The following is a 26522-nucleotide window of genomic DNA, read 5'->3' as shown; positions in this document are numbered from 1 at the left end:
CCTGTAAAAGAGGTAACTCAATAACAGAGACAAAACAGCTACAGTACCATGGAGCTTCACAAATGTTCACCTACCTGGCCTCTTAAAGCTGCATTATTCCAGAACCTGCATTATTCCAGAACCTGCAATTCCTCAGGCAAAACTTACCAGTTATCTCTGCAAACTGCAGTACAGACATACTGCAATTTGCTGAGGGAGAACAAGTTTTCAGAAATACTTCCCCCATTCATTGGTGTTTCAGTAAATGCAAGCATACAGCGTGATCTTGTTACAGCAGTGAATGCCAGTTGGCTTACTACTGCTACTTTTCTTGATTGTGCCAGGATATTTTTCAGGGTGAATCAAGTGTAAATTGCATATATTTTTCTTATCATAAATATTAAAACAGAAATAAAAAGTGTCACGTGTCTACTTATCCCTTGCAATTGAGAAGAATTTCTCAAACTAAAAAATCCAATCACAGAAACATCATTAGCATAACAATCTGAACATAGAAACCCCGCAAAAAAAGAGTAAAAGAAGGAATTCTACCTTCTGGTTTCTCAGTGATGCCTAGATATTGCAGGGATCTAGTCTGAATAGTGTGTGGTCTTACAGTATATATGCCATATGTGGTGGACTCTTGAGTGAATTACAGCCGCAGTTTCAGCTTCAGTGCTGAAGTTTCTAGCCTTTGTGGTTTTAAGTCAGACCCTTTAATGTTACTTTAACAAATGTTACTTCAACATAGTCTTTTGTGGTTATGCAATTATATAGTTGGTAGCCACCAGCTAATGGGGAATGGAAGCTTCTAATATTTGAGATGTGAATCACATTCACTTTAAAGAACATCAGGGATACATATATAATAAGTCATATAGAAATGTCATCTGCCTTTGGCCAGATGATTGCTTACTGACTCTAACAGCAGTTAGCAATGATCTATAGGAAATAGAATGGTGCTGGTAATGGTGTCACATAAACACCTGAGAGAGATACCACTGAGGACAGAGTTGACACCAGAGACCTATTCTGTAGTGTCTCTTTGTGTACTGACTCCATCAGCTTTGGCTCATACTTTTCTCTCTTCTTCAATGCAGAGGAAAGAAAGATATCCAGTTTTACAGGCCAGAAGGAAACAGGGGAGACCAATGTGCAAGGCTCAGCGATCCTTGTACTTACAATATTCTTTCTAAAAAGAACTATTAAGTCTTTATGAGCTGCTTTTATGTGGAACCCTTATTTTCCCTGTGGACCAAAGAAGAAAAAATGAGAAATAGAGTACCTTGAAGCTAAAGCATCTTATGCCTTCTGTGAGACAGCTGAAAAACTCTATTTTGGGGAATTTTTACCCAGTCAGCAATGCAGTGGAAGAAGGCTGAATCTGCTGCAGCAGAAGACATGCTCCCTGAAGAAACAGATTCAAGTCCTTTGTCATTTTTCACAACAGGCTTTTCCTGCACCGCAGCAATAGAACTGAATCTCCTTCATTTTTCCAGGAATCAGAAGGAAAAAGATGACCCTCATGTGAGAAACTCCACTAAGACCTTTCACAAAGTCGTGAGGGAGTCAGACGTTGAGTAGGACTGTCTGCAATCAGGAACTGCAAAAATTCTCCTCTACAAAACTGGTGATTATTCCCTATTCAGAGGGACTTTTTTTGCATCTCCTTTCACATTCCAACTTTGCTGCGTTGTGTGTAATTTCTTCGGTTCTGTTTTTTAAAGAACATCATCTTCCAAATAAGCTTATAGACACCCACTGGAAAACTGTAGGCTTTGCTCTATGCTTTGCATTTCAGTAATGATTGCTACAGTATATGCTTTAACCGCTCTGCTCTCTCTATAACTTGTACACAGTTATAGGTAGTGTTGTTGCCAAAGCCATCATGTGATTTATTGACTCTCCACTGGGACAAGGGGGAAAACAGATACAACTTTGTGATTTTATTATAAGGAGGCTGGGTTAATATTTCTAGGTGAAGCAAGCTACTATACCGAATTCAAACATCTGAAGAGGGAGGTTAAGAAATCCTGAGTGTGGGGTGTAAGGATTATTCTGTCCTGGGGCAGTGCAGACGTCGTCTGAGGCGGGGAGCAAGAGAAGAAAGGAGACATTGTGACCCAGTTCCAACACCTCCTGTGTATACAGACGGAAGTGCTTAGCCTGTAGAGGGACACGCGCGGGGGAAGAAATAGGAGAGAATTACAACATGGCACTTATATAAACAACACCCCAAATGATATAAAACATTAAAGAAAATTTGCACAACATCAAGCTTGGAATTTTTATAAAACATAAATACTGGGGGTGGGGGGCCCTAAATGTGGGTTCATGTCACTACATAAAATAAAGATTTAAAGCTGCAATGTTCCACATTAAAACAACACACACAGGCACAACCCCCCTGAAAACAACATTTATGTTTCTTATTAGGCAGAAAATGATCACATGCCATGTGCTTTTCAAGATTATGATTGCATAATTATGTGAAAACATGAAAATGGATTCAATTAAAAACCTTTAAGATTCAATTTAGGCTTGGTTAAGAGAAATATGCAGCTCTCCCTCAACACAGCACTGAAAAGGTTTAACAAGTGCTGCAGCAAGAGAAAATGGCACACACAGGAGTTGGCCTGAGGCTGCTGTAGAGCTGCTGTGTGCAGCACTGCGTTTCACACTGAGTAGGTACCAGTGTCACTGTCCATGATTCTGTTTACCACAAAAATAATAAAAAGACATAAATAAATCTGTTGAATTAAAAATTCAATTCATTAACATAGAAGTGTGGTCCTGAGTCATCAAAACATTTACCACTGTGTTTAACCGCAAAGTCATGTTAATGTCTATCTCTCAGGCACAACAGATGATCTTAAATGCTTGGCTGAACTGCAGCCTAAGGAGCATATTGTACATTGATTTAAATATTGTAGTCCTTAGTCAAAAAAAAAAATGCACAAAAGCTATAACCTTCAAGAAAATGTACTAGCATAGAGACCTGTACAGAGCCCTATTGAATTAGTGTGACTGAGCACAAGGCAGCACACCATCTGTCTTATTTTTGGATTTATTTGAGTCTTACTTGGCTCTTCCCAGGCTAGAAGGTGCAGCACTGATGGACTCCTTTTTAAAAGCAAAACCTAAACCTTTCAAAATCAAGAAATGTAGAACCAGATTAATTTATTTTAAGGCCACATCTTTCTAGATACACAAACAGACTTTGAAGTAAATGCAAAGATGATTTACTTCTACTTTAAGCCCTCTTTACCGTTGTAGACCAAAACAAAATGGAATTCATGTAAACAAGAAACAAACTCCTCATCTTATTTTTTCATGGATCTTTCACATCATAGATTATCCTCCCTGACTTTATTTATTCACATATGTATTTCTTGTACCTAAATGTAAAGCCAGAAGCCAGATACCTCTCCTCAACAACAGCAATCTGGAGGTCTGGAACTATGTGTTTTAGAAGTGCTACATTTATCTGTATATAAAAGAATAGAAAAATGCTGTGTCTTCAGCAGGCCTTTCATACACCCTCACTATTACTTACAAAAGGACAGTCGATTGCCTTGCTCGCTTAGAAAAATACCTGTTTTTCTTTGCCAGCTGAGTAATGATGCTCACAACTACTAGTTTTGTGCAAAAGTGCTTATTTGCACCCATCTGAAGTCGCACAGACATGCTAACAGATGCAAAAATAGGAGCTAATTGAAAATTTGTCTCTTAATCTTTATATATTCAAATATCCAGGAAAATAACTGTTTTATTGAAGATGTCCCCCCCCACACGCTTAGAATAATGCAACACAAAACTTCTCTGCTTTTCCTTTCTTGCACCTGTAACATTTAATCCCTACTTGCAAGTTACACAGTTTGTAGCTTTTAGTTGTGTTCTTAAGAATATTTTTTTTAAAAGGTGATAAATGCCACAAAGGAAAATACCTGATGCAGAGGTAGATTGGTCTGTTTAAGGAGAGCTTTCACTGCCATCTGGAGCTCATACAAGAACAATTGAGTAGGGCAGTCTGAAGTATGATCCATACTTTCCACAGATTCTGAGCCAGAAAGTGTTTGGATCCATTCCCACTCATCTCTGTACATTGAGTCAAGTTAAAATTAGAAATATAACAAAAGTTCAGTGCACAAGCAGGAATTCAGTGTATGTGCATTTGAGATCTGTTGATAGTTTAATTCTCATATAGCAAAACATTCTAAACTTGTGCAATCTTGATTGTTTGTGGTTAAAAATCTAATTTTGAAAAAGTTTAACTTTTCTAGCACATGTACATCAGGCTGAACATTCTTTGCAAACCTCTGAAAGTCCAGCTGCCTTTGAAATATTTCACTATGGCTTCTCACTCCAGGTTTCCCTTTTCACATATTTCATTCCCTATCTACCACAATATTTTTAAAAGCATGCATTGGAAATGACCACAGTAACAATTAGCAGGAAGTTTAATTTCTGTGACAGACTCTTGTACTCACTGGAGCCAAAAACTTACTGGCTTGCTTGACATAAATCCATTCTAGACCGGATAAACTTGTGAATCATCTTTCTGGATCAAATCCTTAATTCATCCTGACCAACATTCACTCTTGTAAAGCAGCCAGCACCAAACATTCAAGAAAAAATTGTACACGAAACGCCTCTACAAAGTGAGTAATGGATGTGGTACAATTTGCTCCTAATTAAAGATCTGATCTTAAACTTCAAGAGTCAAGAGATTGTTATAAACTCTGAAGCACTATGCTTCATATTTCTTCAAAAATTTTTGTTAGCATTAACTACTACATTCTGGATATCCTTGTTATCCATATAGATATCCAATTCCTTTTCCTCATGCAAAATTATCAAGTGGTTGCTGAAAAACTATGGGATTAAAAAGCTTCAGAAAAAAGCCAAAAAATTGTGTTGCCCACTAGACAAGGACTAGGCAGTACAAATAAGTGCATTTGCCCAATAAATAAAGGAAGCAATGGACAAAGGGAAAAATGGTTTTCCTGGAGCACAGCAGTTCAATGGCTGACAGCATTTGTCTGGATACATGTTTTCAACTGCTGTATGTTTGCTGTGAATTAGAGCAAAAAACCAGATAATATACAAGAGAATACACAGAAAAATTACCAACACCCCATAGTCAGTGAAAATCAATAGAAAGGGTGACGTTCCTAACAGATATAGGGAAGATCATTAACACTGTGTAGAATTTGAGTGACCACACAATATTATCCTTAGAAACCAATGGGCTCATATGTGTGTTCTGGACAGGCCTTTAGATGGCTGGAAACACACTGGTGCACCTATTTAGCTCAGCGCTGATCTCTGTGATGGCACACACCCGAGACAAACTTTGCTGGCACCTACAATTTTGCAATGGCAAAGTTGTCTTAGCATTTAAATTTGATCAGTTGTTTCAAACTTAAAACAAATGTTCTCTCTCTACATATGTGTGTATAAATATGTATATATTCACTTACTTGGAGACATTGCTGTTGTCTCGGATTTTAACATGACATAGCACATTAGGCAACTTCTGCAACACAACCACTTTGATTTGATCCACAGAACTGCAGAGTTTAAGGTAACCCAGATACAAACCGGGAGGGAGGCGTTGCTGACTTCGTTTGTGATAGGAAAGTATGTCCTGTTTTAAGAGAAACAATCCTACATTAAAATCTCCTTCCACCCCCACATAAATGGAAGAGTTTGGGATCAAAAAGCAACTAATGTTTTTAAAGCCATCTTCTTGTTTCAACAGTGTTCCCAATTCACAAAGCATTTAAGCACATGCTTAAGATATAAATAATAACTGGTAGTTTGGATGCACTTGGACAACTTTTTACTTAAAGCCATACACAGGTTCTGTAAACTCTCCAATTCATCCAGGAATTTGCTTTAAAAAACTGAGGTTTCAATCTTGTACAACTGTTAAACTAGCTTAAATAACACCTCCTTCTGCACTCCTGTCCAATGATTTCAGCAGTAAGCTGGGTCAGGGGACTGATTCAGCTGAAAAACAACTCAGGAAAAGAAGCAGTCGTTTTTCAGCCAGAGCAGTTCCCTGGTTCATGTTTGGTGTCCAGCTACACAGATGGAGCAGAACAGCATTGGGAAAAAGCTGTCACCTGGGAAAGGTGGGAGAGAGCGGCTGCATAAGCCAGTACTGTCACCTAAGTAATCCCTGTAGAGTCCCAGCTTACATCTCTCAAAAACCTGTTCTGTATCACCTGCTGTCAACAGGAAGATCTCTATGAGCTCGGGGGCTGCTGTTTGCAAAGTTTAATCAATGGTTGTGTTTTCTGAACAAATATCTTTATCAACAAATAGAGCTTAGAAGGAATTGATAATGATGGTGCATTTGCTGAAGACAGAAGACATTTTTAAGACTATGTATAGCAGTCCCCAAAACTACCCTCAAAATGATGTCTGCTGCCATCCTGAGAAATGTGTGCTTCTGCAGTGGGTGAGGATTAAGACACCTGGCCTTATGCCTTTACTCTTGGAACCATCAAATTATCTGCCAGTGCTATGCTTGGCTCTGACCAATGCAATTAGACCCTCATTTTCACAAGCACTTAATGAACAAAATACCCATTCGATGATTAAACAAGTAATAGAAGAAAGGTGAGCATTAGATAGGAATGTGTAAACCAGTAGGGGAACATTTTTTCCACTAGGATCTCTGTGGAAATTTGATCAGGCCTGTATTTTGGGTTTCCTAATATAAAACTTTTGCCCAGATTGGAATTTTTCTAAACCTTTAGCACATTTTAATACATTAAATCTAACACAGATCAGGTAAGTTTTATTGTCTTTTGGAAATTTTTTAACATTTCTAAAACTTGGTAATGTATATTTTGATTGCCTGTCAGTTTCCGGTACAAAAAGCACAGTCTCTGCCCAAAAAAGTTCCTCTAATTAAAAAATGAACCACAGCAATCATCGTCTGGTTGAGGGGGCTAAAGAAGAGACTAATGATTTGTCTTGCAGTATTTTGGGTAACTATGCAACTGAGTTTAGAGAGATTGGATACTGACATTTTGTGACAAATAGGTTGCTGTTATCTACAGAAAACATGTATTAATCTTTATGTGAACTATCTACATTTAACATGAGTTTGCAGATACCCTGATTCTTGAAGGGCTGAAAACCCGTGGCTCTCAATGATGTTAACTGAACTGACTATGCAAAGCAAATTCTAAGATCAATCCTTACCTTGGCATCTTTCTAATTGCGAAGTCTAGGGGCATGTTATGCAGAAATTAAAGGAGGGTTATGGTCAATAAAGAATTCTTTAGCAACTATACCAGGCTCCAAGGAACTCTGAACCCCTATTAAGTAGAATAGTAAAGTTTTAAACCTAGATTTAGTGTTCAAGGTTGGATGGAAAAATCTTATGGAGTGTAGGACTTGTAAGTGTCTGTATAGGTGCTTAAGAACATCCCAAAGAGATTTAAAGGTTTTTATATCCCTGGCTACAGAATTCTATAGCATGGTTTCCCGAAACTGATAGAAACTGTACTATTCTCTGCTAGGACTTTGAAGTAATTTCTTCAGAATCTCATGGATATTTTACATATTAAGGATCTGATCCCAGACCCACTGGAAGTAATATAAGTCTTTGCTTTCAGTGGGAGCTTTGCCATTAATTTTATTGGGCACTGGATTAAGGCCTGAAATTCTACAAAACTCTTCCAACAATCAGGGGTCTGGCACAAGCTTTACAAAAGCAAATAACATACAGTAAGAGAAGCAAAGCACTACCTGGATTGTTATAAGCAAGATGTCTAATGCTGTTGGCTCCTCTGGAGTTGAAAGGGATTTCCTCTGGCTTTGTAGTTTGGATACCTGCATCCATTTGCCATTAAAAAATGAATAAAGACTCTCCACTTCTCTTATAGTAACTATCAGCATATTACCATGTCGATCCTTGATTGGTTCATAAAAAACTCTGCCCAAGTTGTGAGTTCCCAGCAAATTCTAGAAAACAAGCAAATTGTAAAATGAAAGTTACTTATCGTGTATCAGGAGTGGCATTTTTTGAAAGTTAACTTTGTGCTTACTGACATCAGTTCTATTGACTTCAATAAAAACTAGACCCTGGGTCTCGTTTCCCTAGGTTGTGTTTGTGGATTGAACTGTGGATCCTCTGATGTATTTGGTCCAGCAGTGTTTAATCCAGCATTTAATGGAGAACGTCAGAAAGGCTATTATGACCCAGTGCCTTTGAAAAAGGAAACACTACAAAGTAATTCACTTATTTGGACAGAACTTCCTATTTTTGCCCAGTCATGTGAAGATAAAGGATGCAATTTTCAAAAGCACTCGGTGTTGGTCTAGTGGTGATTCTTTTGGTATCAATGAAGCCCTTCCAATTTGAACTTACTGAAGCGCTAGGTGCTTATCTTAACCTCCTCATAATCAAATGTCAGAGATGATACAAAATTCTTCTTCTATCCCCAAATCATTCATATTGGACACTTCAAATATTTTCTGTTAGGGTCATTAACTATAATCTCCATTTTCTGTTCTCTGTTTTAAAATTAGTCAGATTATTTTCAGCAACAAAAGCAAGAGGTATTCATATCTGGGTTGAATGTAAATAATTCTGGAGCTCAACTGTGGGGTATGTTTGTGAAGGAACACAGAGGAATTTGAAAAGACGTGTACCCTTTTCCTTTTAATATAGATACCAAGAATGTGCTAGAAAAAAACACACTCAATCCAGTGACCAGCCACTGAAGAGATTCCCAGATGTCTTAAAGAAAAATGCCTAACATTTAAAATATGCTCATTACATTGCAAATTTTCAAGAGATCTACTGTAAGCTGGATAGGGTTTGGGGTAGTTTAAAATGAAAACTTGAATGCACAATGTAGCACATTGTATATTTAGGGAAGTGCTGGACATTAACATAATGGCCTTGTAAATGGATAGGTTATCCTGAATTTATTTATCTGTACTTAGCAGGCAATATTTATGTATAAACTGTATTATTAGATTGTTTATAAACTCTAGGTAGTCAGCACAGTGACTGCCCTTTATGCGGCATAACTTAGCTATTTTTGCTTTATTCATCCCTCTCCAGGACATACTGTTGATGTCTATATAGCACCTCCTCTCCTATTTTTTTTAACTATTCTGCCTCTTGAGGTTAGCCTCCATAACTGATTAACACTGGGTATCTTGAGTACACATTTTGTATTAACCCATGTGTTCATAGGTGGGACAAATAACTGCAGGTGGATGTTAGCCATCCAGTTGTCATATTAATATGACATTTATTATTATTATTATGTCATATTATTATAATATTTCATATTAATATGACATATTAATATGACAGTTGTCATATTAATATTTGGACTAGATGATCTTTCGAGGTCCCTTCCAATCCCCAACATTCTGTGATTAATCACTGCAACATATGAATGTGCCTAGATGAAAACCGTTCTTTACTGTCACTGACTGTATATTCTGAATGACATTCCAGCACAGAGAATGGGGGTACCTACTATTATAAATTTGTGACTAATTAATATACTAAAAAAGCTCTGTGTCTGCTTAGCTTGGCACCCCATCACTTGTGTTTTGTTTGCTTTAGTTGTCTAGTGGTAACAAGAGGCAAAATTACTGTCCCTGTTGTCTCTGAATCTACTGGTATAGCAGCTGTGTTGCCACTGATCTTTTCTGTTCTGTCCTAAATTCCTGCAAAGTCAGTCTGTTAACTGCCTCAATAAAATTTATTCAACCATATAAACTTGATTGAGGTCCTTCCATTGGTGGATCCCATTAGGCCACACACCGCTAGAGGCTGGCAGATCGGTGACAATCCCTGTGTTCATCAGGGGACCAAGCTAACAGAACAAACATTAAGGACAATTAGTTTGTCAGAAATTCAACAGAGCAATATACCACATGGACACATTTGCTGTACCTCTGTGCTTCAAGTTCTGCTCTTAACATCTCTGGTAGCAAATATTAAGATGAAGTACTGGGAATCTTGGTTATCCTGAAGTGCAGTCCGTGCATACTAGCAATGTTCTGTCAAAGCCAATCTGCACAGAGGGGATGAAGCTGAGCTAACCAAAGGAATATGTGCTACCTAAACTGAGCTAACCATACCAGAGGGAGCATTCAGCAGATAGAGTTAAAACTTTCTCTAGTGACAGCTCAAAGGACTGACAAGCAGCTGCTGCTTAACACAGGTGGTCCTCCAATAAAGGTACAGCAGACTGGCATTCCATATATTTCGGGATACTTTGGGGAAATCAGTCAAGACAGGTGGTTGCCTAGGAAGGCCAGTCTCCTGTACAGTGTGCTTTGACAGAAGAGCTAAAACAAACCCCACATGGATCTTCTTAATAATGGCCACAAAGTATCTGGGTCTCATAGCTGCTATAAAACCGATTGCATTGATTGGCAATAACTAGAGGGATGGTTGTGTGGCTAATATATGAGCCAAGTAATAAGAAGATCTTCATTGATTCCGTGACTGTACCATAGATTTTTCTGGGAAGCTTTGGTGATTTCATTCAAATAAAAGGTAGGAGAAAGTGAGGCCGGGATAGACTTTTTATGTAAGAATCATGCACACATCTTTTTGAAAATGTATTTTCCCACAAAAGTAAGTATTTTATGAAAGTGTCTGCCTTCCAGCTGGAGATTTTGTATTATCATGAAACCCATTCTTCAAAAGCTTTACAATAAATTTCACTATGCTCTGCCTGAGAAAGTGTAATTACTATTTGCATAACAAATAGTGGACCAAGACACAGAAGGATTAAGTGTCTTGGTTAGGTTGCATCACTCAGGTTGCATCTGTAGCACAGGTTGGACTAGAACCATCCTGAGAGTCACTGCTATGCCTGAACAATGTGATAGGAGTAGTGCATGTAGTGCTGCTGTCCTTAACACTGCACTGACGGCTCAGCACAAGATCTATGCACCACATAATCCCTGAGTCTCTGTTTTTAAGGGTCTACATAGGTCTCTGACAGGTTCTCTGCAAAAAGGTACATTTCACCTTAAAAATTTTGGCAGCTTAATTAAGAACTTAATGAAGGATTTATTTTTAATTCCCTGCTGAAAATCCACAATATTCTGTTTGTCAAACAGTGTAGCTCTGCCCTAGAAACTGTGCTGGAGGAGTCTGTAAGCTGTGGGTGAATCAAGAGTACTACTCTGGCAACTTCAGTAGTCTACTTGTCCTTGCTGTCAGGGACAGAATCTACCTACTGCTGCAGGTTCCCATACAGCACAAGGGAATGATAAACCTTACCCAGCATTTAAATACTTCATTATTATATTAATAATTAATAATGAATAGGTCTTCTAAGAGGCTTTCAAGCAGCAAATATTATGATTATAACTCTTGAACACCCAATCTGCAAACCCACAGGCTTATCTGTGGTTATTATTTGCTGGTTCATATCTGTTTGTTTTCTCATCTGCCAGTATTGTTTCTTTCCTTTTTTTTTTTTATCCCTACTCTTCACTTTTAATGCAACTTCTTCCTTTCAGCTTTCAAGAGAGGCTCAGTAGCTCATCTCATTTTAGATGATAACACTGCTCCAAAGAACAGACCAGTGGGGAGCAGTGAACTATGCATAGGACAGCTGGCAGTACTACCCCTTGGAGATCAGAAAGTTAATAGCTACAAATATGCAATGCAACCAACCTGTAGCTGTGCTGCTGCTGAAAGCATCTTTTGCCTGGCTTGAAGCGTTGTTGATGAGGACACAGATATAGACATATTCTGCCTCAGCCATCTGATATCATCCCACATGCAAGACAACTGCAAAAATATAGCCAGTTCAATCAACTTTTGTGCTCAGCATTTAGAAAAGGAGAAATGAAACTAAAAGTTTGGGCTTGTAAAAATCAGTAGATATTGCTCATTTTGAGTTTTTTGCAGATGGCAATGAGTTGCCTAGATAAACATGAAACAGATATTGAATCAGACACAGAAGTTGTTCTGTAATCATGCAACTATTTCAATTGCTTTTTGGACTATTGTGTAAAATTGATTTACTGTCCTTTGGGATATAAAAAATAGTGTGAAGATATCTTGAATGATGGCATAACCATAATACCAACTTTAAAACTTCTAGTTATTTCTTTAGGTTCTTTCTCTAAGTGTTCATAAAACCTTTATGTACCAAAGTAGCAATCATTTATGTAGGATCATACATTTAAGAGAGCTAATTGTGCCATGGTCAGTGACAGAACCAGAATTTAACCCATGAAAATGGTTTGTGAAAATTTCATTTTAACATGAGTGAAAGGTAAAGCACTTCATCATTTAGCTTTTTAACGACATCGCTTCATATATTCAGAATGATGAGCTAAGGAGTACGCACTGCTAGGAACAAATTTGTAGAATATATGAAATTAGGCTCCTGTTACCTTTGTGAACCACAGGAAATCTTGCATAACTGAACTACTGTGAGAGTCATCAATTTCCACAATTGGGATTTGATCTTCATTGGTTACTAATAAATTGTCTTTGTGAAAAAATATAACAGATAAGTAGAGTCCCCTAAAGGAAGAAGGAAAGATTATCAAACACATTTCATGTCTATTCACATCCACGCCAAATTTTAGTTAAAGAATCATAGATGTTAATTTCTGAGAAGACAAGTTGAATCATCCGGTCTTAACTTCTGTGTTTTATAGAACAACATGCAATTTCAGCCAGTGAATTCTGAAAAATATTTGGGAAGCTTATCACTTTAGATTATGTGAGACTACAGGAATCTAAGAAATTATGAACCTGTACAAGTCACTGGCATTGGTTTTAGTAAGAATTTTGCCAGAGTAAAGAGTACACAATGGAGGCTTTATGCCCTGTAGAAATCAGAAATCATTAATGGGCTTAGTTCTGCCCTCAGAATAAATCTGAAGTAACTCAGCTGAAATCAGGTGGGTTATTATAGATTTATATTAGTGTAATTTGGTATAATTTGGCCAGCATATCTGCAAAACTGTTTATAGAGATCATTCCTTTCAATATTTACCCTTGCAATTATTTAGGTACATTAAGTAGTTGCCTTAGGGAATTTAAAGGCTCTGGAGTGCTCTTCTGAAAGAATCAAACTCTTATCAAAATACGAAAAAGAAAAAGCAAACTGAACACTCCTGGTGATGAAAGAAGAAATAATCGAGCATAAGCGACTTCCATTTGCTAAAACAAATTATCAAAGCTGAGGATTGTTTGGGTCATACTGGGTTGGAAACCTAAAGAAAGATGTTAGGGAATTCTAGATGTATTGCTTGTTGCCAATGAACAATTAAAACACGTTATCTGAGCCCTGTATTTTATATTATGAATGAAATAAATACCACGGTTTCATTACTGAGCAGCAACAGAGGCAGTACTTCCAAAGTACCTCACTAACTGCATTTTGTGTTTGCACAGAATATTTCACTCTGTTATAAATCAAACCCATTTCCAACAGTAACAATGAAAACATTCTATTGAAGTCAGTAGGAACTGGAGCATTATTTTCCTATCAGCTGCACCAGTCTTACATGGATGTGGTTTTATCAGGTTCATTCTGATTAACCGCTGTTTCATTGCTAGTGGAATCTTCACATACATTTCTAAGGTATAGAATATCAGAATATTTGAGAGATAAAATAAATGACAAACCGTTTCAGAGTCTTCACAAACTTGTTCGATGAATGGAAAAGGTGCTTCAGGCTTCTGGAAACTGATTGCTTGCGACCAGCATTCTGTAATTTAGAACTTTCTAAAATGGAAAATAAAACACAAATAAAACCCAGCACTTAAATTTCAGTTAGTGCCTCATAAAGAACCTTTGTCTCTCTCTTGAACCACAATAGTAAATTTCAGTCAGTGCCCATTATATTCCTTTCAAAAGACAACATTTAGAAACATGCTCAAATACAACCTATTGCTTATATTCTCATTATCTTAGTGATATGTGACAGCAATGAATTCCCTTACTTGCAGCAAACTCAGACTTGGTAAAAATGTTTTGCTCCTAGGCAAAGTATAGCTTGAGCTGGTACCATGTACTTTTAATGTTCAGAATGGATATGAATTTTGCAAGTGATCTCAAAAACCCAATAAGAGAATCAAACATTTTAGGGTGTTTTAATTCCTTGGTTTCTGTCCATATATACCTTAAGATCCTAAGAACAGAATAATTGGTGCCCTGGCAATCGCTAACATCACAGCATCACCAGTGTAATCTAAGTAAAAGTTTTAAGGAAACAAGTAGATTGACTCTTATCTTCTCTGCATCACAGTAAATGCATGTGCTTTAGCTTGTTTGTTTTTTTCCCCTATCACAACAATTTCCATTCACCGGTATTGCTTCAGAGCTTTCACAGTTACATTTGCTCCCTAGTAACCTGGAATCCAAGGAAGAGGTGTTTAACTCACTTGTTCACTTCAAAGCTAAGACCTGCTGTGTGCCTGCAAGGGTCTTTGGACCATCTCTCTCAATAGAAGAATTGTATAAATTTGAATATGTGCCCAGTATTGTAAAAAATGTGGTTTAATTTTTATACATTGTAATATTTTTCACTTTTGTGAATCTGACTTCATGTCTCATGCATGGCCTGAGTTTCCTTGTAAACCAAAAAAAATCTTCCAGTGGAAACTGAAACTTGCAAACTCTGTGAAACAGCTGTGTCCACCTGTATAACTGTAAGCAGATTTTAGAGGGTATGCCAATAGATGGCAGTCAGGAACATGCAGGATTGTATAATGTATTGTCGGTTGTTGTTGTCCACACATGGCATTTAAAAGGAATGGATGCTTAAAACTGGTTTTTTTTTGCAGTGTCTTTTGTGATGTCCCTCCTGTTTAATAGTGTTGTAAGAAAAACAGCAGAAATATTTAATTTAGAAGAAGAATTAATTCTTCAGATATTTACTGTGATCTGAAAAGAAAGACAAAAAGAAAAATGTAGCTGTGAAACTACATCTCAGTTTTCCAGGATCTGACTGCTTATTTGGATGAAGCATGGATACCCATCCAGCCGTGTGTGTGAGACATTTTGAGGGACACCCTTCTCCAGTGGGGAAATATGACTTATGAAGAGCTATTTGCGAAAGCTGCTCATCAGTCTGCTTAGGTGTTTTCAGAGTAACGCATTTCCCACTTACCTCCAATGCAGAACAGGAGGAGTCTATCTGTGTCTCCCTAGTGAGTTCTAAGTTTGAGCATTTAAAGAACATCTAAATTTGCTCTTGTCAAAACCCCGTCTGTGGAAATGCTGAACATATTTTTAAATGATGAATAAATTTGCACCATAATTTGCACATTGAAAACCACTGAAAGAAGACACATTGTTAGCAATAATTACCACTCTGCTGAACAGCAAGTACAAAGAGAACAAGGTTCTATTTGGGATGAAATCATACAATTCAGATGTATGAGACTTATTAGATCATCAAATCCATTGTCTTTCCAGTGCAAACTTGTTCTCCATGGCATATTCTCCAATGCACTGTTCAGTTTAGTTTTAACAGACTCATCCAAATCCATGACTGCTCCTTTGATGCAACTGATCTTTGTTTTCCTTTCCTTTAAAAAAATCATTTGTATTTCTATCCATTTTTCCTCAGATAATTTTTATTTTACTGTGAACTCTTTTCAGTGTATCGCAGTAATGTAAACCGAATGCTACATGAACACTCTTGTCCTACTGTTTCCTTTTTCCAAGGTTAAGATCAATTTAGGAATATCAATTTCATTCTAATCATGCAATTTTTATTTTCTTCTATATTAAGGATGGAGGGAATGGAGGAGGAAATTGCTGAAGGCAAAGCAACATAATTCTGTACAAAACACCCAGAGACTGCAGAATTAAAATAAGAGGGCTCATTACAAGTGAAATATATGTTATTGGGCTGTTCAGTGGTTTGGGTTTAGTCCACAGTTTTGCAGAAGCCTACAGCAAAAGAAATAATGTAAAACTAGATGGAGACTGTAAACTCTCCCACACTGCTATTTGCTTTTGTTTTATAGTATAGAAGCCAAAAATCATGGAGCTCGGATTAGAGGATAATTTAGATCTACAGGAAATGGAACTTTGTCTGTTGTTTAATTAACTAATAAATAACATACACTATCCTTTATAGAAAAGCACCAGTAGGGAAAAAATAAGTTTATATTAATAAATGATACAGAAATAGAGCTGTGAGCTCTTTTAAGAGAGGTTCAGGAGCAAACAAATACTGGCTGAGACTAGAGAATTGCCAGTGATTAGATTTAGATCAGAAGCATTCAAACCTGGACTGAAGTAGGCAAGGTATATTTACAACGTTAACAGTTTTACTTTTCTCAGGTAGGATATGTAAATGTTTCTTTGCAGTTCACTTAAATACAACAGATATCTAAAGCACCATAAGTCAGTTGTGGAAGAATAAGAACAAAGTTGCATACTTGGGCTGCTAATAGGCATCTGGGGTCTCTGCTCTACAGGAATGTCTGTTATGCTGTGCCATTTCTCTGAGGAGGGAGATCATCTGGAATTCTTTGCCCTGTCACTAGACAAGCGGGTGCCTCTCCTCAAGTGGGGCAGATGTAAAGTAAATGGAATTACCTCAGTGCAAAATTATCTAAGATCTTAGGCCCCATAAAACAGACAGCCCAGGGAACAGCTACATATCATTTAGGTTGACTTTGAGTACAGAAGCAAATTAGCACAAGATGAGCTAGATCCCACTGAAACCCTAGTGGAGGGCATAAAAGGGAGTTTAGAGTTTTCACTAACTGTGTAACCTTATGAAAACACATCAAATTCTTGAAAACTAGACAAATTCAAACTGCATTTAAAGCTGCACATTTTCAGCAGTGCAGATAACTGGCACTGGGATAATGTTCATGCAGACATAATTCCACGCAGAAGTAATGGTCAGATACCTCAATAGCTTGAGATGATGGTAGATTCTGTATTACCTCACCTCAAGGTGCATTGTATTTCAAAAGAAAATTCTGTATCTCATGAAGAAGCTCTTGGCATGATCATCATATTACTGGGTAGTATATTTTGGATGACAAAGTCAAGCTCAACAGCGGAAACTGTAGCTTCTTAAATTTGCTACCTGAATGTCTAAGTCTATGGCTTGCAAGCCTGCTTTTGTGTATTCTCACAAATAATTATAATCTAAACATTTTAAAGGCCCTGTGGAGTCAGAGATTCTTCTCTTTATTAAATGCAATAAAACTATGGCTCTGCTTGTGAGTCAAATTACAATTAGAACATTTTTATTTCACCTCTGACTTGTCTAGTAACATACATTTCAACCAAATTTCAGAAAGAAAATATCTGGTAAGCATTTACTGAAGAGCTGGGTTCCTTTCTTAATGAAGCATTACACAATTACTTAATCCACTCAGAACTGTTTAGAAAGAATGATCTACAAGAAAAAAAATACTTAAAAAATACATTTGAAGTGTTGCCAGGACATACAATTGTAGTAACTCAGTTATGATAGTCTGTAGCAAGGTATTATGAAGACAAATGGATGACTGTTGTTTGTAATCATCAGGGTTTTCCAGAAGATTAAGCATATGAAAGCAAAGCTTCCTAAGTAATTCCCTAGGAGATTTCATCATATTACAGAGCAGGTTCAAAAGCAACAGCTGATCTAATTCCAAAAGCTCTTAAACTCACTGTACATTCCAGTGTATTCTTCCTGGTATTTTTGTAAGCTTGTTTTCTTCAGCCCCTGAAATGCAAAGCATAGGGCAAAAGGCAGGCTGCAGAGCAAAGCCTGAATGAACAGACTTGGGCAAGAGATCTGCGTGGAATCTGGGCAATTTCACTCTCCCAGATCTCTCTGGAGCACCAGCACACAGCCTTGCTCTTCTAGTTCCTCTATATTCTGAGGCTTTTGCCCATGTTTCTCAAGTAATCTCAGACCTTTTAGATAAACTACCCACAGTTCTTTCCACTTCCCTTGCACTCCTCCTCCACTCTCCTTCAGCCAGCCAGAGCACCATGAGTGTGATATCCCTCAGAGGAGTCACTTAGTGAAAAGCCAAGGTGCCAGGACCCCAGGCTTGAGTCCTGCCTCTGTTTTCACCTAACTTTAATTCATGCAGAGCTTGATTCTGCTCTCATTTATAAACCACAGCAAATCAGTGGTTGTAAGAAGATTCAAGGATACTCTCCATAAAATGTCCAGATATTTACTCATATCTCTAAAACAAATGAGGAAAACAGAGGTTACAGTATTAAAGTATAATCAAAGAAGAGTGTGGTAAAGAGAAGCACAGCTAAGAATGGATAAATGCCTGGGCAGGTCCTCAGCTTATGTACAACAGCATATCCATGCTGCCTTCTATCCATTCTATCCATGTTAGTTGAATCATGTCAATTGACATTAATTAAAAATCCAGCTCAGGCCTCTGTATTATATGAAATGAAAGCCATTATTTGGGCTTTTCAGAAATATACAGTAGCTTATCTCAGATCCTTACTTTATCTCCTCAGATTTCACTGAAGTTGATAAATATCAGCATCAAATGTCAGTCAGTGATGTCATAGTTCTTACCTTTTCTGCAGACTTTGTCTTGATTTTTTTACCAAGTTACTTAAATACAAGGTATTGACATCAGTCATATATTTAAGGGAAGTTCTAAAGGCCCTCCTATTATGTTACAATACCGATTTATCCAAAATATACTGCTGTATAATTCTAGCATTACAAGCAAGTATGAGATTTTTATTTGGTTGGAGGCAAGGGCGTTGTTCAAGCTGACTCCACAGTGCAGTACTGCCACATGTTAAGCTCCCACATCCTTTTTCAGACATGCAAGAAAATGTTCTGAGCTAAACAGATTTTCTATATGGTTGTTATTTATTATTTAAGGAAAATGAGATAGGAAATCAACAACAGAGTTGTCTGTGCTTTACTTTCAGACTCGGGTAACTTTTTGGAGCAGTGGAATTCTGTAAGAATGAGGCACTGGTGTCAGATTCTCAAAAGGAGGGATTTTCTTCATGTTGTTTATAACTGATGCTGTTCTGGGATGGTATGTCAGAAAAGCAATTTATACTAAGAATATTCTCAGATGTTCCATTGCTTATTCCCTGTTGACTAGGAAGGTGGCCTGGAAGACCTGAGATATGCAGTAACTTCAGAAATTAAAAACTGTACCATGGAAAAAAAGACTTCTTTAATAGCATGAAAAAGCTATGTAAGACATAGAATACATAACCTGTATTTTCAGTACCAAGACCACCTGCAAGTGATAATGCTTGTATGAATTTTAATTAGAAAAACAACATTTTCTTGCGTTATCTCCTTTCCCTTTCCAAGCAACATAGCTGAATAGTTTAAGTTGCTATGGTTACAATGGGTTGTAGCAGACTGTGGATCATGGTGATAGTGACATATTTGCACACAAAGAACAAAGGCCACATTTTTCCATTTCAGTCAGATGATTTTAGCCCTAAGTATTTCTGTGATTTTAAATCAATTGATGCAGCTTGACATAACAGTTATACTAGGTGAAGAAAAATGAAAACTTGATGGTAGTTCAACATTTCAGTTTAAAATAAGTTCCTTTGCAATGAAGCATTATTCCAGTTAGAATTTTATTTTAAGAAAATAAATAGTACTTTTCAACAACCCATATAGAACAGGAGTTTTTATATATGCTTTAAAAAGAATGCCAAGCTGTTGCCTTGGCTCTTGAGCTATTAAAGGCACAGTCTGTTTCTCATGAATGAGGAGCAAAGAGCTGGCTGAGATTCGAACTCTCTCCTAGTTTTGATCCATTCTGTTTGAAAATGTAGCAATCTTATCTTTCCACTGCATTGTGCAAGTATTTTTCATTATAGATTGGCATCTCATCTACTAGAGTACTTAGTGTCTTCCATTTGGAGGCAGCCAAGTCCCCTCTTTTGATCCAAAACAGTTGTTAACTCTCTGAAGTGTTTCTTTATATGAAAAAATCAAAGAGAGCTTCTTGAAACATTTTAGTGGAATCCTGTGTGAAACTAATTTGTAGGAAAAAACAAATCAATAGGTGTGTAAGGTACAGAGGGAGAAAGGGTGTGTCTGTGCTTGTGTGCATTCTAGCTTTCAGATGTTTTCATCCAACTAATTTCAAGGGTTAAGAGCAAGATAGTGTGCTAAAGTGATTCCAGATGGACCAATATTAATATCTTTATTTTCCTGATGAATGAGAAGGTATGACCTAGTTAGGAAACTGCTAAAATTGCAGGCGCCACAGAGGCTTCAGCTGGTGCCCTACCACATAGATATTTATCCTTACCTCTGCAATTATAATGCTGATGAGCTGCTCGAACCTGCTGAAGGAGACGTTCCAGGGCCTCAGTGTGTCCCCTGTGCCGAGGTTCTCTTCCACTGCAGTCTTTCCAGTCTATTGAACAAAGGAAATAAACAGAAATGAAACACAAAGGAGCAGGAGAAGGTCTTAAAATATTTTCTTACCTCTTATATTTCTTGGCTTTAGAGGATTTTTACATCTGGGCACACAGGAAAAAATGGCAATTGTTTTTAAGTCTGCTGTTGTTACTGGTACAATAAGTTTCCTTTGTCTTGTGCCAGCTAGGTAATTAATCATAAAGATTATTAACAAAGAGCTCACAATCAGCTCCTAGAAGCTCCTGTAGTGACTGACTAGACAATGGCTATTTCTCTTCAGTACATAAATGGCCTCTGTTACTGCAGTGTCAGAGCTGCTCTCAGCCTGTGCCGTATGGACACTCTCAGTACCTCACTAAGATCTCACTGCTGCGCCTTCTGCCTTTTATTGAGGCTCCAGGAGGCTAAATGACTCTCCTACAGTTATATAGGAAACCGACTGCAAAACAGAGAATGAACATCTTCCTACACCCAGAGCTAGCTCTGTAGCCAGAGAAACATGCTCGGAGTAAAATCACTTCTGAAAATCTGTTCCCAGCAGAGGCCTGAACAAACACTGGCAATTCCTGCCCTGGAGCCTATGGTCTGCTCAGCACTGCACTCGTAAGGCAAGAAGCTGTGGTTTCTGTCCCACATACCTTCAACCTACAAGAGACTTTGTTTTCATTCATTTGCTGCTAGCTACAAGCTCAATCTTGATTTTAAAAACCAGACAATCTCATCACAAATAGAAGGATGAAACTTTGTGTATCAGAGAGGAGTTTTTTAATTCCAGGCTTGACTACTTTTATACTTTCATTATAATGAGAAAAAAGTCTTGCACCAGTTTCCTGACTCAAAGCAATGGTAGATCAAAGTATTAAGAGATCTGTTTGAAAGGGAGACATGCTTCCATCTTGCTAGCATAGAGGCCATGTACGTCTTCACAGACACTAACACTTTGCTCACTCACTAAATATACAGATCTAGTTTCTAGTGCAAGTTTGGAGTCAAGCATTCCTTCCAATGGGCTCACTATTCCAGGGATATAAATATGTACTTGTTGCCATTTAGTAGAGCAGCTGGAGTAACTCCCATGAAAGGTAGAAAGAGAAGACATTTACTATCCTTGTAGCCTGTGGGCAGTTGTAACAGCTGCAGAGTGGCTCTCCTGCATATTGTATGTTATTACAGAAATCAAGGGCCAGCTGCATTTATAGCTCTGCGAGGGGAAGCCAGTTCTTAAATCTCCTATGAGCAGCCAAGAGGAACCAACTGGAACTCACCAAACTCAAAGTGCTGTGGTGTCATCAAACTGCTAGAGTTTCAAACAATCTCATGATTTCTCTATCGCACTGGCTTCCAAACTTTTTGAGCCTCCAGATTGCTGACTACCTTAAAAATAACATGGAAATCAAACCAGCCTCCCTCATTGTCCATCACTCACATGCTAATGAATAAGCCTAGAAATGTTACTATCTATGATGATTTCACAGATCAGCTGCACAACTCTGGCCACCAGTTTCTGGGCTGCTACAGTATATGTGGGGGAAACAGGAGGACAGCAGCAAGCATTCACTCGCATACTACATAGATGCATCTCCAAGGATGTTGCTAACCTTTGATGCCCTGGGATTGGAATGGATCAGGCTTAAGCCCTGAAGCTTTCATTTCCCTTGCATATTCTTCTGGCTGCCGTTACAGACAACTTGGTAGACTGTTAATGTAGTCACATTTAATTTTTAGCTTAGGGCCATATTTTGTTATGCAACCCTGGTGTAATTTCAGATTGCTGCTTTCTTGCCAAGCACAAATCTAATAGTTTTAAAAACCAGTGGTGAAGGCAGTCATATGGATAAAGAAGCTCTGCTCCCAGTAACGGCAGCAGTAAATAGCATCTTGTCTCTCAAGCTAAAATTCTGATGTTAGTATTCCTTAATGAAAGAATTTACATTTAGGCTCTTATGGTCTCGCTTGCTGTAAAGCTTAAACATGTGTCACTGAGAATAATTAATGAAAATACCACATTCTTGCCAGTTGTCTATATACAGTGAGCTGAGTTTGCCTAATGCTTCTGTGTTCACCAACAAAGAAAACATACATGACGAAACATTTATCTGCCATAAACTCACAAAAAAATCCCATATATATCAAGCAATGCTCCTGCTCTCCTACAGGGAAATATGAAAAGACTCCTTTTGTTACCTTGGCTGCCTCTCAGAGAAACACCCCCACAGTGATTGTCCCAGGCACTTCAGTAGTACTCCCATGAGTGGTACTGCTCTCCTTGCTGGAAGCAGGGATTTCACTGAGTTCTGAGCAGCTGCACATGACAACATGGCCCTAATGCTAGCAAGTCTAGGACTTTCTGCTACTCTAAAGCCCAGAATCCCCGAGACACTAAACATGGAAAATGAACTTAATTCTCTGTATAGTTTTTGTGTTGATCCACTGAAACCTGCAGGAAAACTACCCTTACATCCCAAAGTTTTGGAACTGGTGCATCTTGTCAGATTTCAGGTTAATAACAGTGGACAAGAAATAGAAGACAATGCAATATGCTCAAAGAAAAAAATTGTATTGTACAAAGCTACAGTCTTAAATGCCACCTACTTTGCCAGGAGTGCCCTGGTCTTTGGGGATCATTAGCTTAATAACTAGCAGCTACTGTAAAAGAGTCTGTTTCTCAGCTGATGTAAATTTTTGGTTTGTGGGGCCAGATCCTGTGTAGTTATATCTGGATATAGTCAAGGTAATTGCATGTCACTAAGTTAGTCAAAACAACTCCATAATAGCGAGCTATCCGCATAGCCAAGAGCAGAATTTTGTTCCACAACTGTAGCACATTTTTGTTCTTAATCAGAATATTTCTTTAGTCTGGTTCTGTTTTTATTCTGGGGTAAACAAGAGCAAAATTGAAGCAAAATGGGACAATAGTACTGCAAGATCCGCATTTATCCAACTCTCTCCATCATGACTATGGAGAGTAGGTACAGCTTGCTTTATTTTCTCACATTAACATGCAAAGTTATTAAATTGTTACATTAGCCTGATAAAAAAAAGTGCTAATGCAATAAAACAAAAAGTCTCGCTTTACTGCATTAATCAATACAAGAGAAACTGTAATACGCTGAGTCAGTTTGGCAATGAACACTAAGTCTGGAAAAGCAACTAACAATACAATGTAATTATAATAGATTAAAAATTATAAATGAAAAATCATAGTCCTGATGGAGTCTGAGAAAACCTGTCACAGGTTTGAAAAGGAAAAAAAGGCTTTTGGACATGTCTGGAACATTTTAGTGCTTACAGGTTAGATCTTATCAACGTGTGTGTCCACGTTAGAGTATTTCACATACAGGATGCTGTAAGAATGGTCCAATGAATGGGATCTATAATGCTACATGGCAGAATACAAAATTACATATGATAAACGTAAGCATTTTGGTTCTAGCAGTTCAGATTCAGGTTTCAATCCATTCATGTACTGACAAATGAGGGTCCATACAGTAGAACTCTATTAGAGAAATGAAGGTCAAAATATTTCTCATTTTTCTTAGGTGTTAGTGACTAGATGACAATGTTCTGTCAAAGGACTGGAGAAGAATAAAAGATAAGACAAATAAATATACACATATTATTATTATTCTTATTTTTGGGGGGTCAAAGGAGTTGAGTTTTTAAAATGTATTTAATTTTCTCCTAGATGACATGACAATTAAATAATGAACTCCAGAATATTTGTCTTTTTCTGTTCTTGGAAGCGGGAGAAATTCTTAAAAAGCAACATGACTAATTAAACTAGTAGGGTAGACAAACTCAACCTACTTGAAGGAGAAGCATATGCAGGAGTAGATTTGCGTGGAGGTCCCCATCCTCTCATGTTGTATGCTGAAACATGGACATAATACCTCTGGCCCTGCAAATGGAAACAATTGGAGTCAAAAATATCACTTGACTCAAAATCTTGGTTGTAATTACTGGAGAGCAGTCCCTCTCCAAGATGTTTTCTTTGGAAAACCTAAATAGCTTTCAGTGGCATCAACTGATGCACCATGACAGATGGAAACATAGTACAAAGAGTTCAGGACAGGTGATCTGCTAAGGGTTAACAGAACATATCAATTCCAACTGACAAACTACAATCTATTCTACCAAAGCCAAACCCTGGGAACTCTTACAATCAGAGGTCAGGAATAGGGACTCCTCTTTTTCCTGTTATATTTAACAGAGTCTCTCTACTAGCAGAGGAATGAAAGAAGCTTCGTTTGGTTTCTACTGAAATCAGTCAGACCTTTATGACTAATTTTGATGCATAAATCTAGACTGATGGTGAGCACTTCTGAAATTCTAACTTTTAATTTAAATATAATGTATACTGTGGAGGGTATAGAAAAACACAGGAAGCACTGTTCTTGACATGCCTATGAAAGTGACTGTGCAAGCTTGCTTGATTTTAACTTAAGAACAATGACTCTGTTTTGTTGTTAGAAAATGAGAAAGAGAGTAAATGCATATTGTGGCTCAGCTCCCTGGAAGACATTGTGCTTCAAATCAGAGATTTCTTCAGATAAAAGGCTACAAAAACAATTTTTTTTTTCTGTTTTATGTAGAGGATTTTACACTTTGCCCGTTGCTTATTCTTTAAACTAAATTCTCTCATTTTGAGAGCCCATGTTTCAGGGCACTGGCAAGGGTCACATACATGCCTCCCTCTACTATAACTTTGTAGGTCTGATTCAATGTGCAGTGAATTCAGTGGAAAGGCTCCAGCTCAGTGGATGCTGGATTGGGACCCTCTGATGGTGTTTCCAGTAGAGAGTTGTACTTTGAGCAAGCTTTCTTTCAATCAAGTATTTTGTGAATCAAAATTTGCTTGCACAAATGGTCCAGAGCAGCCTGTAGGAAAAAGACTTTCAGACACATGGTTAAAATTATTCTGCTTAAGAATCCATATGAATATTCACCAGTTTGCTCCATCACTGACCCAGTTCGTATCAGTATAAAACATTAATACAAAAGTAAACAAAAAAATCTGTAAACAATTGCCATCAACATGTGTGCTCCTGGAAGAAGAGAAAGAAATGTTACTTTAGCTATTGGTCATCAGAGTCAGGACTACATCTTTCATGAGCCTTTGCTCTTCACTAAGATTATCATGAGATGCAGAAAACAGAAGCTTTCATTTCAGTCTTTTTTGATGTCCTCTAAGCATGACAACTTATAAAACAGTTCATGCTGTCTGTCTATTCCTTTGTGACTTCTGGATTATGGATACCAGACATAATATGCTTAACGACTGGAATGTTGCTAGAAAAAAGGCACTGTACAGTTATTGCCAACAGGCATGGATGCAAATTATCAGTGATTTTGTATCACTGGAGCAGCAGGAGCATCAAGATCTAAACAAGTCATTTGTCGCTTACTGTTCTGAGACCTGTGATGGTACATCTCAAAGACTGAAGATTATCCATAATTATTTCACCAATCAAAGGGGAAAAGTCTTCTGAAGAGCTCCATTCCACTAGAAAACAAATACCAGGAGAAAATCAAATCAGATAACAGTCTAAGCAAAGCAATTAAAGTACCTGAATCACTCACAGGTTAACTTTTCTCCTAGAAGTTTCCCATTCCATGTGGATACTAAAAGGCATGTTTAACAATAATGTTTAGCAAAACTTCACACAATAATTAAATTATACCTCTGTATATGAGAGACAAAACCAAAATATTGCCCAAAAGCTTTTCAGGAGAGCATGCTTAAAAATACACTGCAATACAATCACATTCAGTCAACACTTGCTTAATTTAAACAATTTCCTTTCAAAGAAAAAGAAGTAATGGAAAAGAGTATGTAGAAGATTTGGACCTGCTAATGGCATTTGGCAGTTTATACATCCAAACCAACAAAAAGCGCTGTTTTCCGATTGGATCTGCATTGATAGGTATGGGCCTATCAAGGGTCCTTTTGGCTCCACAGTACCACAAAACTCTTGTCACCTAGCCTTGGTTAATTTATATAGAAATATCCTCCTTGGACTACAGCCGACACTCATTAGAGTCTCTTCCTTGGTTTCAGTGGGTTCTGGCTCTCTTGTCCCAGCTTGATTCTGCTGTGGTCACTGAAATTACAGAGCTCCACAAGGAGCTCACAAGTTGTTCACTTTTGTGGTGGG

The 26522-nt window shown here is 37.7% G+C and overlaps 1 protein-coding gene across 1 annotated transcript in view; it reads right to left on the bottom strand.

The window, feature by feature from the left end:
* Positions 1-25870, bottom strand: part of ANKFN1 (ankyrin repeat and fibronectin type III domain containing 1) — a gene marked incomplete at its 5' end in the record, with an annotated part of 33013 nt that extends 7143 nt beyond the window's left edge. The window contains 10 exons of the mRNA XM_010167977.2: positions 1977-2145; positions 3927-4077; positions 5463-5629; positions 7750-7965; positions 11666-11782; positions 12394-12526; positions 13640-13739; positions 20255-20362; positions 24175-24265; positions 25773-25870. Of these exons, the coding sequence (XP_010166279.2) occupies positions 1977-2145; positions 3927-4077; positions 5463-5629; positions 7750-7965; positions 11666-11782; positions 12394-12526; positions 13640-13739; positions 20255-20362; positions 24175-24265; positions 25773-25870 (1350 nt within the window). The remainder of the gene's footprint in view (positions 1-1976; positions 2146-3926; positions 4078-5462; positions 5630-7749; positions 7966-11665; positions 11783-12393; positions 12527-13639; positions 13740-20254; positions 20363-24174; positions 24266-25772) is intronic.
* Positions 25871-26522: the final 652 nt, after the last annotated feature.

The sequence above is a fragment of the Antrostomus carolinensis genome, unplaced genomic scaffold (assembly GCF_000700745.2).
Source record: "Antrostomus carolinensis isolate BGI_N321 unplaced genomic scaffold, ASM70074v2 scaffold4735, whole genome shotgun sequence".
Lineage (NCBI taxonomy): Eukaryota > Metazoa > Chordata > Aves > Caprimulgiformes > Caprimulgidae > Antrostomus > Antrostomus carolinensis.
Note: the sequence above shows the minus strand (reverse complement) of the source record. Positions and strands in the feature narration are given on the sequence as shown.